At 38.7% G+C, this 15,792-nt stretch overlaps 1 protein-coding gene across 1 annotated transcript; it reads right to left on the bottom strand.

The window, feature by feature from the left end:
* Nucleotides 1-7,559: 7,559 nt before the first annotated feature.
* Nucleotides 7,560-15,776, bottom strand: LOC144628377 (non-structural maintenance of chromosomes element 3 homolog). Its single transcript, XM_078486473.1, has 11 exons — nt 15,657-15,776; nt 15,550-15,587; nt 14,269-14,386; nt 13,484-13,547; nt 13,157-13,236; nt 12,241-12,341; nt 10,539-10,618; nt 9,896-9,938; nt 9,559-9,621; nt 8,796-8,910; nt 7,560-8,306 (listed from the first exon to the last, which is right to left on the bottom strand). The coding sequence occupies exons 1-11, from the start codon at nt 15,705-15,707 to the stop codon at nt 8,220-8,222; spliced, it is 840 nt and encodes a 279-aa protein (XP_078342599.1). The 5' UTR covers nt 15,708-15,776; the 3' UTR covers nt 7,560-8,219.
* Between the last annotated feature and the right edge of the window lie 16 nt (nt 15,777-15,792).

Raw genomic sequence — 15,792 nt, 5'->3', positions numbered from 1 at the left:
TGGTTTTTCCTGCGCGCGCAGGCATTTTATCAAAAGAGGGAGAACAGGCTTATTCTTGTCCAGAGTCACTCGAATATTTTTAGCCCAAAGGGGCCTTAACTCGAGAAAGCCAAATAAGGATGAAAGAGTGCAAAGGTGCTATTCCCAGTACTTCACAGCAAAGTAGTAGTTGCAAAGTTCTTTCACCTATTGCGACGTTTAAGCGCAATCTTGCGTCAATTTGCTGATTCAGAAATACAGTCTTGAACATTTATATGATTCTCTAAATGACCGGAATTTCATTTTTGATGTACAATAATTGATTTATCTTGTTTAACTGCACGGTGACATCTCGCATTCTTGTATTTTAAGATCAGCTTACAGATGTTTCTTATGAAATCCTTCAAGCTATCAAGGAGTTTTTGACCTAGTGGGTAGATTTACAAACGCACACCGCGAGAATAGCATGTCTTTAAAAATCTTTAACGTTAAGCTGATTCAAGAACGATCATTCGTGTATCTTAAGATAAATCTGGTTTGAACAGAATTGAATATGAAAACATCAATCCAAAGTTAGGCACCGATTTTATTTTCTGTTCACATCAGTCGCTATCAAATTTGAAGGCCTAGTAACTGCTGCTTGTAAAATTTAGGTGAAATAGCAAGTGCAGTCGTGCAGGAATTGAAACCTGGAAGCCTGTCTTGTTACTTTGCCAAATCAGTCGTACGAGCAAAGAGTTAAAGACAAAAATCTACAAGAGCAACTTGAACGATACTGAGCTACAGCTTTTTCTATTTAATGGTTTTTCTTGCTAAACGAGAAACAAATTCCATCATACAAATCGATCGAAAGATTGAATGAAATGATTACGAGGGGGCGTATACCAATTCATCTGCAACTTAGTCACGAGAAAGAAACCACTTGTGAAAGGGAAATGAAATTTCCTTGAAAAACTACAACCAGACGTACAGAAGGAACTTATGGCTCTATCACATTAATATAGGTGCTGTTTTGACTAAATTATCAAGGCTTACCTTAAGTGAGCAACCTTGGTTCGTTCTCTACTGCAGGACTCTTCCGCTCACTACAGAAAACCAAACCGGTTTGCAGGAGAAAGTTAAGATCCGTTTACTTAACCTGTAGAATAGATTCTTTACATTCCCTCCCACGATTTTAATTCCCAAGACACTTTATAGGGACTGGATAAAGATCATTTTGGACCAATCAGAGAAAAAGAAGAGCCTTTTTTATGCCGATGAGTAAAGCGTGTTCTAACATGAACTGTTTCGAAATTGTCTGCAGACTGCGGAAGCTTTCTTATGAACGTTATTTTTGCAGCTCAATAAGCTTCCTTTAAGGGCCTTAATAGTAATTTTTTTGTGTAACTTTAATCGTAGTATTTTTATATATAGAACATTTGTGCAGGGTTGCAAAGAGCTCAGCTTCGTGCAAAATTATTGTTGTAGGCAAGATGCTTTTTTTAGAATCAAGGGAAAGAGTATTATCTACGTTGAGATAAATTGTTCAAATGAATGAAATGTTCGCACTATCAGATTAATTAACCCGTCAAGTTGGAATTAATATAGGTAAATAAATTGTTTAAGATCAAGTAACGGACTGCTACCATATAATTGAATTAAAATATAAGAAATCCACTAAAAATCTGCAGCGGAGTTTTTGTGAGTTGTTCACAGAGTTCCTACGACAGAATCATGAAGATTTAAAAGTGTTTCCGTGAAAAAGTTGACAGTTTTGGGTTTTGTATCCTGGAAGGGGGTTAAAAGGGTTATTCTGAATAAATGCATATAATTGTTCTGAAATCGACGGAAAACCCAGCTTGAATTCCAATTTACTGAGATAGGAAGATATAAGGGTACGAAGATGCTTTCAAGTAACAAGGGTGTTCCAATTTGAGGGCGAATTAGACGGAGTATGACTCAGTCCTGATGCCGTGATAGACCAACTTTAAGAGCTCTTTCAAGTATTCGGGGAGCTTAGTTCTTTCCTTTTCAATCAAGTACTTCTGGTTAGGAGGGGGGTAGGGAGAGGACAAGGGAGGGGGGAGGGTTACAGAGGTAGGGGGTATTAGGGACGGGTCATATTTCATATCATAAATCTGTTAGCGCCCTTGCCAAAAAATAACTGTGTTTGAGGGACAAATCATAAAAAACATAAAGCTACGCCTAAAAAAAACAAATCCTGATTTAGATTTTCTTAAATACGCTGAGGGGCTTTGGGATGAGGCTAGGTGAGCTTGGGCGAGAGGGGCCTTTTCTTAACTTCAAGTTACAAAGGGCGGGTCTTTTTGAAGAAAAGGTTTACGGGCTAGAAGAGGAAGATGAAGATTGTTCTAGTTTCTGTAGCAAAAAGTGGCCAAGAATATTGCTGCTTCGAAATTCCCTATGCGTTTTGTCACAATACCGATCAGAAGCCAACCATACTTTTGTGCGGAGAAAGTAGCACGGCTTGTAAGAGTTAAGTGTCTTGCCCAAGAACACAACATATGACCCGGCCTGAGACCCGGCCCATCCAGGGCTCGAACCAGTCCTCTCGAGACCTCTCGTCTAGTGCACTAACTATAAGGCCACCAAACCACTCCTATTTAGATAGTGGACATTAAAAGAATGGTATTTTCGGGACATTGATTTAAATAATAGCGAACTTTAGATAGCAGTTTGATTACGAGATTGAATCCCAATAGCAGTTTCGAATTTCAATCCAGTTTTTACGTTTTTTTTTACGTTTCCAGGGCCCTCACTCCTCCCTGTTGCTGACCAGTTGAAAAGAAGACTATCGGTACGAGACTGGCGTGAAACGTGATAATCGAAAACAAAAGAACTAGGTTTAAAAAGTCGTACTCTTACTCAGTACATATGGTATCTCGTAATTGTACTCCGATCTAAAGGTCGCTAATAAGGGACACCAGACAGTTTATGGACAAGACATTTCATTTATAGGTCGTTACACACGCCAGTGGACCACTTTCCACTCCATCGTCACCCTTCCACGCTTGATGGATCTGGTGTCACCTGTAAGATTTTTAGATGACGACTGCACCTAACTTAAAATTATTACGTCTAATTCAAGTGATGATAATGGTCTTGAACTTTTGTTAACTGAAAATGCTTCCGGAAGAAACAAACAATCCCATCGATGTAAAGCACTTGGAACCCTCCCTTTTTTCTTTAAACAAGCGGTACAATCTCCCTGCAGAGTCTTCACTTTACTTGGTCAGCGGTGCCGATTTAACGCTGACCATGGGGGAATGAAGACTCTAGCTAAGTAACAAGTCCAGACTAGAGGGATTAGGCGCCGTTAAAAGTTGTTTTGATCTACATCTAGGGGCGCTTGCAACGGAACAGTCAAGCTAAATCGAGTTGACATCGTATTAAGTGGGCACCATTTGTTAAGCAGACAGTAATCAAGGTCCCTAAATTTATTTCCCTTATTTACTGTAAATTATACCTCTTTTCTCGGTGCCCTGGCCCCCAAAAAGTGTCTAAAGTGAAAATTTCGATCGTTTAAAGGTCTTATTAAGAGGACACTGGCATTCAAAAAATGTGACGATGCTTTAAGATTTGCCGAGACATTGCAGAAGTATATATTCTCGTCAAAATGGAAAAAAGGTCACTTCTTACTGGCTAACTTACTTCAAATTGTGAAGCTCCAGAAACTAATAAAAGCAATCGCGAATCGACGTTGTCTTTCAAGACAACTTGCTCTATTTACCGTTCAACAAGAGAACTAACACTTTGTTTAATATTTTTCATTTTAACTTAAAATTATGGTTATATTGTTAGATTGCCTCCTTCACATCTGCCTCATGTGCATGTCTCATTTGGTATAGATCAATCTTGTTTGATCACGTAAACGTTAAGGTATAGCATGTAACTATATGTAACACTTCACTCAATTTTCGATATGTAGATTACGAAAAAAGTCCCAGAAGTATCCAAAACTTCAATAGAAATAGTATTTTGACGCATAATATCATGTTGCTTCCGGTGGTGTCCCTCTTTTAAATGTACTGCCTGTTGTTTTCTACAATCAATAATCGTTTGCCCACAAAATCGTTCTCAGTTTCTTTTTTCTTCCCGGCCACTCCAAGAAGCGTGATAAGAAAAAAGACCCTGGAAATGAGAGAGAGTTGGCTTATTCAGTCAGTTATTTTACTTACAGAACAGCCAATCAGACAAAGCCAGCTGTGTACAGCCGAGGGAGCTTGTTTGCGCTTATACTTGTGCAATCCTTGTATTTACGCCCGCAAGTACATGTACAAGGGTGAGGTATGCTTGCATTGCTGGGTACGCAAGGCTTATTCAATAAACATCGTTAAAACATAAGAACCTTACGCGTATGTTATAAATAAACTTGAAAAAAATACGTTTAGTCTTTTAAACTGACATCGACTTCCTGTCTTGCGCTAGACTATCATGTTCTATCTTTACTTTGAGATTCTAACGTTCTAAAAAGATAAATTCATTTTAGTTATTTAAAAAATTTAACGTTCTAAAAATATATATTCATTTAATTTTCACCTTTTATGAAGGTTTACGGGTTTGTTTCGCAATCGAACTACACGCAAAGGGCAATATCTACAAATCCTGTGTTTATCTTGATTTCGTTAGTAGCTTTAATTAACCGTCTGGCTCAGATTTTCCTAATCTTTATAATACTCTCAAGGCTATCACAACAAACCCAAATAATCCAATTTATTCGATATTTTTCAAGTGCTATTTGATTGGTTGCTCGAGTGGTCACTGGTGGTCTAGATATCGTTTTTTTTATCTGGACCGCTGTCTTATCCGGTTCCCGACCGGGCAAGTTAACCTTTCCAATACGTTTTTTTTGTTGAAAAAATACTTCAAATCATACTTCCAATCTTATCTTTGTTAGACAAGAGTAGTCTCTCATCTTTCGAAAGGTTAGTCGAGTGGGTTAGTTTTCATCCGCTGCACAAGCGCCCCGCGTTTCCTTGTGCGATCGTATCTGACAAGGCGGCCATCCGCCATGTTGGTTGACAAAACAATAAAACATGTTTTTGCGGAATTTGCATAAAAAAAAAGTTTAGTTCCCAACGGAGGAGAACGCTTTGTTCCTGTCATCTAACATGGCCGCTGTGACGTCAACTGCAAACCAGCAATAAAGCAAGTGTTGCTACTCCTGAGGCATATACAGGTCACAAGACCCGCCCCAGCATTTTTTTGTTATTCGAAATAGTCCAGAATAAGGAGCAACTACAGAATGACGGGCCACTTTTGCAGACGTTGTAATCTGGTGGCTCGTTTAGCTCGGCAGTGGATGCAAAGAACGAGAAATTATTGTAATGTGCGCTATTTGTGTAGATTTAATGGCTCGATTTGACTCGGCAGTGGATGTAAAGAACGATAAATTATTGCTCGAAGTCAAACGAGCCACCAAATATATCCGTCTTCAAAAGTGGCCCTGTATCCACAAATTTTTTTTTTATCAAAAGAATTTGACAAGAGGACTTTGACCTTTTATCTGTAGCTTCCCCACTTGTGCGATAAACACAATTGGTCGAGGATGAAAAGAGAACTAGTATGTGAACCGGCGTAAGTACACAAGAAAAAGACTTTTCTTTTCTTGCGTGAGATAAGGTAAGCACAATATTTGGCTGTTGATTCCCATCATGAAATCACAGTAACCGATGTAATGTTCATCAGAATTTCTAGAGCACTGCGCTTGCTTATGTCGTTTTGTATCTGTGCATGCAAATCCCAACTGTGAACTAAGCATTTCTCCTCCGCAAAAGTAAGGGGAGCGCGGGGGACGACGGGAAAGGCGAAGCAGTCCCCCCTAGGCTCCGCGCGCTTACTTTTCACCTCTCCCCATTTACCAGCCCGTACGAAAAAATGAGGCCTCTGCGAAGCAGAGAGGAACTAAGCCAAAGTTAATATAGGGAAATGGTTGTGAAGCCCGGCATTTTTTTGTCATAGGTTTCTGTTCGCTATTTTTTTTTTTTTTTTTTTGGGGGGGGGGGGGGGGGTTGACATTGCCCAAAACCTGACAAAATACAATAGGTGGTTACGTGTGTTCATGCAACTAACCAATAAAAAAACATGGCGATTACGTAACTCATGCACAGTGTAGAGTCTTACAAATGTGCGAGGCAGCGGGCGTGCGAGGTAAGACAACAAGACATGGCAGCGAGGCAGAAATCCCTACTCCAAATAAAAAGGCTAACCGCAAGCTACCTAAGCTAACTGTAGGCTAACCGGAGTGTTATTTAGGCTAACCGAAGTACTTTGTAGGCTAACCGGAGTGCTATTTAGGCTAACCGGAGTGCCTTTTAGGCTAATCGAAGTGCTTTGTAGGCTAACCGGAGTGCTATTTAGGCTAACCGGAGTGCTATTTAGGCTAACCGAAGTGCTTTGTAGGCTAACCGGAGTGGATGGCATGCCTCGTCCTCCACTTTGCGACGACCCCATAGTGCGCTAAACAAAAGATGTGCACTGTTTCATGGACCTTCCAACCTAAATCTTGGCCTCTTTGTTTGCTCCTTTGATGTTTGCTGAGCTTCTTAACCATTTCCCTCTATTAACTATGACTAAGCGTACTGTAAGCTCATTAGACTCTTGATCGAGCGGTCCCCGCGCCAGCACTGGCCAGCGTCATTGTGTTGTGTTCTTGGGCAAGACACTTAACTCTCACAGTGCTTCTCTCCACCCACGTGTACACAAGAGTACCGGCATTCAGTTAGGTCGACTTGACAAAAATGCTGGGGAACAACTTGTGAGGAGCTACTTAATCTGGGTCCTTAGATCCTTAAAATTGGACGTCTTTACCAACGTAATATTGATTTGAAAGGCCATTTTGCAAATCGCATTACGAACTGACGACTTATTGTAGTAAATTGAGGCATAGCTCCTATACAGTCGAATCTCTCTAAAACGGACACCTTCGGGACCAGCTCCAACTGTCCGTCTTAGGGGTGTTCATCTCTGGGAGTCTAGTTCTTACGTTAGGGACGGGACCACACCAGGTGTCCGTTACCTGTAATAGATGACTACGGCCAATCACACGGACTCGTGAACAATCAAAACTCTAGCAAATACATGTAGCCGGTGCGGCGGGGAAAACGGTGCGGCGGCCACGATTGGTTTTAGTTTTACTTCTGATTGGTTGAGTGGCGCGAGTTTTTAAACCAATCACTAAGCGTAGTATGCACGACCAAACGAATGCGAAGTAGAGCAGCTTTGAAATGAGTGTCGTTAAGTTGCATAAACCAAAGAAATCACTCTATCCAATCACAAAGAACACAGACAATCCAGTAAACCAATCAAAACTCGAAGCGAATACATGTAGCCGGCACGAAGCGCGGGAAAATGTGCACGACGCGAGCGAGTCATGATTGGTTTTGGTGTTACTTCTGATTGGTTGAGAAAGTGGCGCGAGTTTTTTTTTTTTTTCACCAATCACTTAGCGGAGTAATACAAAACCAAAGCAAATGCGAATTACTTTCGACACTCAAGTGAAAACCTCTCTTTATCAATTGGGCTTAGTCACTTGCGCTGATAAAGCCGCGAACAAAAAAACAAATAAAATGCCGCAAAAATAGAACAGTAACTTTTATTTTCTCCCACCAAATTTTTGACATATAAAAATATAATCTCCCATTTGTAACGCCTAAACTGACCTTATATAAATGAAGTGTGGTCATCTTCACATCAACTCAACAGAACTATATATAATACAAAAAAATACTTATGAACTATAAAATTAATATTTTTTCCAATTTTAAATCCATATATTTTCTCTTTTAAATAATACTGCTAAGATAATGGCAGGCCAGGACAAAATTAATATTTCTCCCCTTGTTACATCTTCACTGGCGATTTTCTCGGTCGCTACAAAGGGAATCCGAAAACAGGACCTAGCATGTTATCTGGTTGCAAACGTCTTCTTCCATTTGCTTTCAAGATAATGAGAAATGGCCAACTATGGTTTCACAAAACAGAATCAAGCAATTCCAGAGATTCACTCAGGAAGCTCCATGGAAACCAGAATGAGGACACAAGCTTTCTTTCAGCAAAGGAAATCCATAATTTCAGGTTGGAAAAAGCTTTCCAACTGTAGTATTTGCTGTGAATTTATAATAATGCACATTGAACCTTCAGTGGCCATTATTTGAAAAGGAAATTGGCCTGTAGTTCAACAGAATAACAGGAAGATGCGTAGACGCTATCTTCTTGCTTGTTCAATGATGGACGTTCTTCTATCCTGTGCCATTTATTGCTTGTTCTTCTTCAGCAAGAATCTCTTTCATTTGAGAAGTCCAGTCGTCCATCTGCGTATCATAGAGCTACGTGTAAAAGGAATAAGAAAACACGATTGAAATTAACGATGAGTGTGACTTTATGTTTATACGCCTCGGTTCCGAATAAAATACAGTAGGTTCTAAAGGTACGATGTAAGGTAGATAGGTGTGGGTTTAAGCCTAGTGGCGGATCAGGGTGGAGCTAATCCCGGTTTCTGTAGCATAAACTGACTTGCAGCATGCTAGTCCATTGCTGGATTACTCCCAGCATTAAATTAGCGGGTACCCTTTTATACACCTGGGTGAAGAGAGGCACAATGAGAGTAAAGTGTCCTGCCCAAGAACACAATGCAGTGCCCCGGCCAGGGATTGAACCCATACCATTCTATCCAGAGTCCAGCACGTTAGCCATCAGGCCACCATGTCTCCCACAACCCAGTTCTGGATAAAATGATGATAATTATGCACAAATCATGAAATGACTGAAGTAATGTAAATTAAGGTTTATTCTAGTTTGGTGAGCTTTCTCCATACCTCAGATACAAACTGCAACACTTGTCGTTTGGTGAGTTCCTTCTCAGCTCTTGAGCCCCATCTGTATTCATATGCAGCCTCGTCACCTCCTAATACTTTTTTCCTATCCACATAACTATAAAATGTCCAAATAAATCAGTATTAGCATGTGACAATTTAAAACATAAAACTTAGAATAAGACTTCATAAATAAGACTTTTGCCTTGAAATACATTGCAATACATGTCAAATGTCACATGTCTACAACTACAGTGTCAACATGTCATCTTTGCTAGGCGATGCTCACTCGCTTATTGCTGCAGCATGTATGGTTAACAATAGGCAATTAAAATCTCGAGAGAAGTTAGAGCCATGTACTTGCAATTTTTTTAATTGTTTTACAAGATGAGACTCTCATCTCTCGAGACAAAAAACCTGCCACCAGTGCCAGTACACGGCTCTAACTTTTCACAAGATTTTCAAGGGTGGTAACTTACACTTTTGAGGGGTACTGTTATGTCAGTAATTAAAACATAAACATAATTTTAATGAATTACCTATGAGGTATCTGCAGATGTTAGAGATGAATACAGGTAGGTGCATACAGATGGTTACATTAAATTATTGACATGCACAGCATATAAATATAATTCATACATTACATGTGTACCATAATGTCTACGATTTAGTGTCCCCGAATCCAGTAAGAGCCCCTCTCCAAAATGTCGTAGGCCATTATTCAATACTAACTTTTTCCAAAAATTTTCTTTTTTATTGAACCTACCATTGCCGAACAAACTCTTGTGATATGAGTTTTTCTGGATCACCAAACACTTCATGCTCTACCCTGAAAACAATGATATAATTTTATTATGCACAGACTGAAGAATAAACAAATCAGTGAAGTTGTACATGTAACCGTTTATCAATAAATGCACTGTGAGGCCCAAAGAGTTGACTATACACTGGGGCCTGCAAAATTATTAATACATGTATATATAAAATGCAATTTTGCAAAAAAAAAATCAATCAAAATCAATCAATCAGTCAGTCAGTCAATACATCTTCCGGTTACTCCATATTTAGTTAACTTATATTATGTACATGTAGAAACTACTTACTTTGGTTCAATTCCAAGTTTCTTGAGTGTGTGCCACAGCAATGCTAGATACAAACAAATAAATACTTAGCATTTTTAACATGAATTTGTAAAACACTGTTGTAGATGAGAGAAGATGATTGCCTGCAGAAATACTAGGCTTTAATCACCAAATCTCTTTCTTACACAAAAAACATGGCGGCCAACTACAACCATGAGGCAACCACAAGGATCGCAGGCTCATACAAGAAAGTTGAACATACTACATGTATGACACAATGAATTATAATGTAACGCAACACTCGCAGTGTTCAAGTCACGCAACACTCGCAGTGTTCTAGTGTCTAGAGGGCCTTTATTAAAGAGGGCCTTTTGCAATGTCATTTACACCACAAACACAATCAATAGAAAGGTGGTCATAACTACAGCATAAACGTTGTTGTTGTTTTTGGTTGTTTGCGTGGAAGCTGAAAATAACAAACAGACATGGGGCAATGTGTGACAAAACAATAATTATCATTATTAAGTTTTTTTTCTGATATCCAGAGTAGTCAAGTACAAGATTTAGATTTATTAGCTGAAGATGACCTTGGGCACTCCTGAGACCTGCATGTGCTCTCTTCCTAAAAATGGTAAATTTTAATAATGAATGTACATGTACTTACATTCAGTGATCACATGATCAGACATAAAAATCAAGCTCAACACAACCATCAGCAGACCAATTTTAGGAAGATCATCTCCCCTGCAACAACAGCAAAAAACATTCAATCAATTTTTTCAATAACAACTTTTTCATTTCATCACAAACATTGTGACTTACATGTACATGTGTACACATCAAATAATACTATTATATTTAATATTATTGACATTAGTGTTTACTGTCTTTTGTTTCACAATGTATATCATTGATGCAATCACTAATACCAAAAAATTGCCATTTACAGTAAATCATTCAGTGTTGTCATAATTTTAATTAATTTTCCCTGACTCAAAATAAAATTCTCTGACTGACTTTTCCCTGGCCTTCACTGATTTAATTTTTCCCTGACCATATCTTGACTTAAAGCAACCCTGATAACCCTGATAAGGTGCACCATGGATGTTTTAATAACATAACATAACATGAACTTTATTTAAACTCGAATTTTAGAGTAGCCTGAAAAAGGCTAATATCTTCGAGAACATAAATTGTATAAAAGGGAAATTTACATTCAAAATCTATTTACATCTATTTACATGAAAAAAAAATATATATATATTAAGATGTACCATTATGCCTGAAAGGAGATTACTTTTAGGAGTCTTCTAAAACCAGTTAAAGTAGCTCACATCTTACATTATTAGGTAGGGAATTCCAGGTCTTAGATGCAAAATTACGAAAAGAGTTGAGGCCATAAGTAGTTGGAGAAAGTCTGCACTTCTATTGAGAATTATTATCACTATTAGTGATAATAATTCTCAATAGAAGTGCAGACTTTCTCCAAGAAAAAAAAATTAACCTTAAACTCCACACTGGAGTTTTATAAATCTGCGAGCCATGGTGCGAGCCATGCGAGCCACGCAAGCCACTTAAGGCTGCTTTTTACATCGGTTACACTGCACTGACCAAGAAATCCAAATTTTAAAGTTTATATGCTATAACCATATGAATATATATCACTGTATGATACATGTAGTGTTGCCCCAACCAACAAATAAAAGCTAATTGCAAGCAAACCGGGGTGGAACTAACCGCAAGCAAACTGGGGTGCAACTAACCGCAAGCAAACTGGGGTGCAACTAACCGCAAGCAAACTGGGGTGCAACTAACTGCAAGCAAACCACGGCCGGAACTAACGGCAAGCAAACTGGGGTGAATCTAACGGCAAGCAAACCAAGGCCGGAACTAACCGCAAGCAAACTGGGGTGCAACTAACCGCAAGCAAACTGGGGTGCAACTAACTGCAAGCAAACCACGGCTGGAACTAACGGCAAGCAAACTGGGGTGAATCTAACGGCAAGCAAACCAAGGCCGGAACTAACCGCAAGCAAACCGGGGTGAATCTAAATGCAAGCAAACCTGTGTGAAAGCCAACCACATGCAAACTGGAATGAAACTAACCGCAAGCAAACCGGAGTGGAGCCGACCGCGAGCAAACAGGGGTGGAACTAGCCGCAAGCAAACCTTACAATCTGACATCAAAGACCAATCAAAGAAAGAGGTTTGCAAAGCGAGTTGAGCTGGTATTTTTATAATTTTATTAGTCATGACTTGCATGCCTAACATGGCTCGCATGCCTCACATGGTGGCTCGCATGGCTCGCTGCCTCACAGAGCAGACCCTACACACTGTATGCATGTAACCGAACAACTCTACAGTACCAGTCAATGAGCTGATCCTCCTCTTCAGTTTTGGAACCATCAACCAGAATGTAACCTTTTGTCTTGCCCACTTCAATTTCTTCTACTTCTATTCCAAATACCTAAACAATCAGAAACAAAACAATTATATAATGTACAGTACTTATTGAAAGTATAGCACAATGGAATTCCGATTTTTTAAACCCCTGGATAACTCAAACCAAAAGTCGTAACTTCCCTTACCTCAAAACACTGCAATTTTATCCAGATCTCTTGAGCTTCTGATTTCTCGAACCAATTCTTGTTTTTCAGAGGTTGGAAAAATCGGGTTTCCACTGCACACACAACGTGTACACGTACGTGTATATTGACAGTCTCATACTTATACCTCTGATAATTTTGATGCATACCTTGCAGATGGGGTGAATAAGTTTGCGGATCGACATACTGCACATAGCATCACCGGGATTGTGGATTTTTTGCAATACATTGAGTGGATTTGTGGACTTCACAAATACAGCATATTGCAGATAAGCTGAGAATTTTGGCGTGGATTGAATCCGGTCTCTTCGTGTCAGGAAGCTCTAATTGTGGCAGTACTAAAAGTTTGGATCACTTTGGTCGATCTTCAGTAAAAATTCAGTGAAATTGTTGCAAAAACAAGCAATCAAACGAAACTTATTAAAACATTGGCATAAAAACAGAATCTACCATCCGTCGCAATGAAACTATACCACACAATGTTTTAAAGTAATGCGGATTCAGATTTGAAGGAAAATAGCGGCAGATTTATGCAGTTCACAGTCTGCAGGGATGAGATTAAACATGTACATGTACATTGGATCTCAAGACTGATGTAGCTTTGCTAGGAATCAGTGTTTACAATTTAATAGTTTCTGATACCTGAACATGCATAATATTACGTGTGTACATGTACCTTCTGAAGATTTGTCTTGGCTTGATTGAAGATTTGATTGAATGCTCTGGAATGTTCCTTCAGTACATTTTTTGTTATATCTACAACAGTCACATACAATGCAACAAAATTAAAGGTTAGCAGTGGTTCAGATAAAAGAGGGGGTCTCAGACCAAACCCCAACAAGGCAGGAATAAAAAAATTTTAATTCCACCGTGCAGCTTTCAAACTTTACTTGCCCGGGCATTTGCACGTTTATCTTATCTATTCTTATCTTACTTTAGTTGGCAGATGACATGACATGACATGTACATGTACAGTGTGTACATACAGGTGTATACCACATACCTCCACGTTTGATGGGATACTTTTTCCTGTCTGTAAATATTAAATACCTGACAACTTCAACAACCTGTTGAAAATTGAAGAACCAAAAGAAACAGAACAGCATAAAGAAAACTCACTTTTCTCTTTATTAGCAACTCGTACATGTAAAGATGAAACTAGGAGGATAATAACGTAAAAACAAAATATCAAAAAGTGTCATACACATGTAAATGGTTGTGAAAACAAATGTTATGGCTGTGTATCCCTTCTTTAGTTTTAGAAAAAAAAAACACTGAAGAAGGGTAATACACCTGAAATGTTTGTTTTTAAAAACAACCATTTATGACACTTTTTTATATTTTGTTTTTACTGTACGTTATCATTCTGTAAGTTATAGTTGTCACGCATCCTTGACCAATGTTTCCTTTTACCGCTTATTGAATATACAGGTGTATGTGACTTTGTATACACTTGATTGATTAAGAAATGTTGACCCAGGAAAAGCATAAACCATAAATGATGCGACCCAAATGTTCAATGGGAAATCAAAACAAGTAATCATTGTCTGTGACAGAATGAACATTGTAATACATGTAAGAGAGGTTGCAAAGCTGTCAAAGAACGAAAATATATTTTCACAAATAAATGAAATATTTCTAAGCTTGCCAAGGCTGTCTACCCAGAATCCCATTCAGTCTTATCGTTCATGGTTTATGCTTTTCACGGGATCGACATTTCTTCAATTTGGTGTATGTAACCAGCCTTTGCTATAATTTTGTGTCCAAATGAACAAAAAACACACAAACCTTTCTTTTGAGTTCATCTTTAGAGATTTCTTTTTGATTTTGTGTTTTCTGGCTCTGTGACTTGGCTGTCTGTGTACAATCAACTTCTATTTCTTCTACTTCTTCATTACCCCCCCTGCTTGGTTCAACAAACAATATCACAGATAGGTAGAAGCTCAATTGTGTTCTATTGGAAATCACCTGGAATCTGATTGGTTCTCCCACTGTTTCCTATTTGCTGATAGAACACAATCGCGAATGCTTTGAGCTCTCTTTAAAATTACAAGTTTTCTTGCAAAAAAATTAGACTTCTCGCTCTCGTTTTCTATGAGCGATAGTCAACTCAGCTGTGCTTGCCTGTGCCTTGTTCTATTCGCTCATAGAAAACTCGGCTCGTAGTCTAGTTGTAAATAAAAGACAAAATGCTTTATTTATTAATCCAAAAAATTCCACATTCCCAGTGGATGTCAAAAGAGTGGTAAGCTTTTTTTTTTGGGGGGGGGGGGAGGAGGGAGGGGGAAACATTAACATCCAGTTGATACAGTAGAACCCCGGTAACTCAAACTCGGATAACTCAAACAACCCGGCTAACTCGAACAACTCGAACTAACTTCTATTTCCCTTGGATCCACTTTTCAGTCATGTTTACTAGGTTAACTCGAAAACCCTGCTAACTCGAACTGTTTTTCATTTCCCTTCAGAGTTCGAGTTACCAGGGTTCTACTGTATCATAAAGAAGGGAAGTCGGAAGTGAATATGATGACAGCACCTAAATCATGAAAACAAAGTGGAAGTTTGAGTGAAATCTATATCGATTGTTATTGATCGATAATCGATTCACTGATTTCGATTGGTATCAAGTGCCAGTGACTTTTTAATATCGATTATTGGATACCTGGGATATTTCTTTATAGCTCACAGAGGGTATAGATTTTGAAATAATTATATGCAAGAGAACATTTCAGACTACAACGAGATCAGATTTAAAGGGCTAATGAGGAGAGATTTTCGCACTTTCTTCCTTGCCTTTGCGATTGAGAAGGTATTAGATTTTGGAATTTGTGGCAACTATGCAGAAAATAATTATATGCAAGAGAACATTTCAGACTACAATTCAACGAGATCAAATTTAATGGGCTAATGAGGAGAGATTTTCGCATCTTCTTCCTTGCCTTTGCGATTGAGAACTCAGAGGGTATTAGATTTTGGAATTTGTTGCAACTATGCAGAAAATATATGCAAGGGAACATTTCAGACAACAACGAGATCAAATTTAAAGAGCATAAGGGAATATTTTCGCACCTTCTTCCTCGCCTTTGCGATTGACTCGGCTCATCTTCCTGCAAAATAAAACACCGATTGTTGAAAATCTTACGACCCGATCACCACAAAAGTTGCTCATTACAAACCTCTAGCTCTTCCAATCTTCTCCTTTTAGTCTTGTCTTTCGCTTTTGGCATTGTGAAAGCTATAAAATCACAAATTTAGCAAAATGTCACAACACAGATTTCTTGTCGATTTCCCGCCAAACTGTTCGCATGCTCT

The sequence above is a fragment of the Oculina patagonica genome, chromosome 10, assembly GCF_052425735.1.
Source record: "Oculina patagonica isolate OP01 chromosome 10, crgOcupat, whole genome shotgun sequence".
NCBI classification, from domain to species: Eukaryota; Metazoa; Cnidaria; class Anthozoa; order Scleractinia; family Oculinidae; genus Oculina; species Oculina patagonica.
This window is presented reverse-complemented; position numbering and strand designations above follow the sequence as displayed.

Excerpts from the sequence above, each read along its gene's own strand:
- LOC144628377 (XM_078486473.1), bottom strand. The coding sequence starts at position 15,707 with ATGCCAAAAGCGAAAGACAAGACTAAAAGGAGAAGATTGGAAGAGCTA. Across the intron at positions 9,622-9,895 it reads AAACTTGGAATTGAACCAAA|GGTAGAGCATGAAGTGTTTG; the intron begins GTAAGTAGTTTC and ends CATTGTTTTCAG. Across the intron at positions 8,911-9,558 it reads CAAGAGTTTGTTCGGCAATG|TTATGTGGATAGGAAAAAAG; the intron begins GTAGGTTCAATA and ends GACATTTTATAG.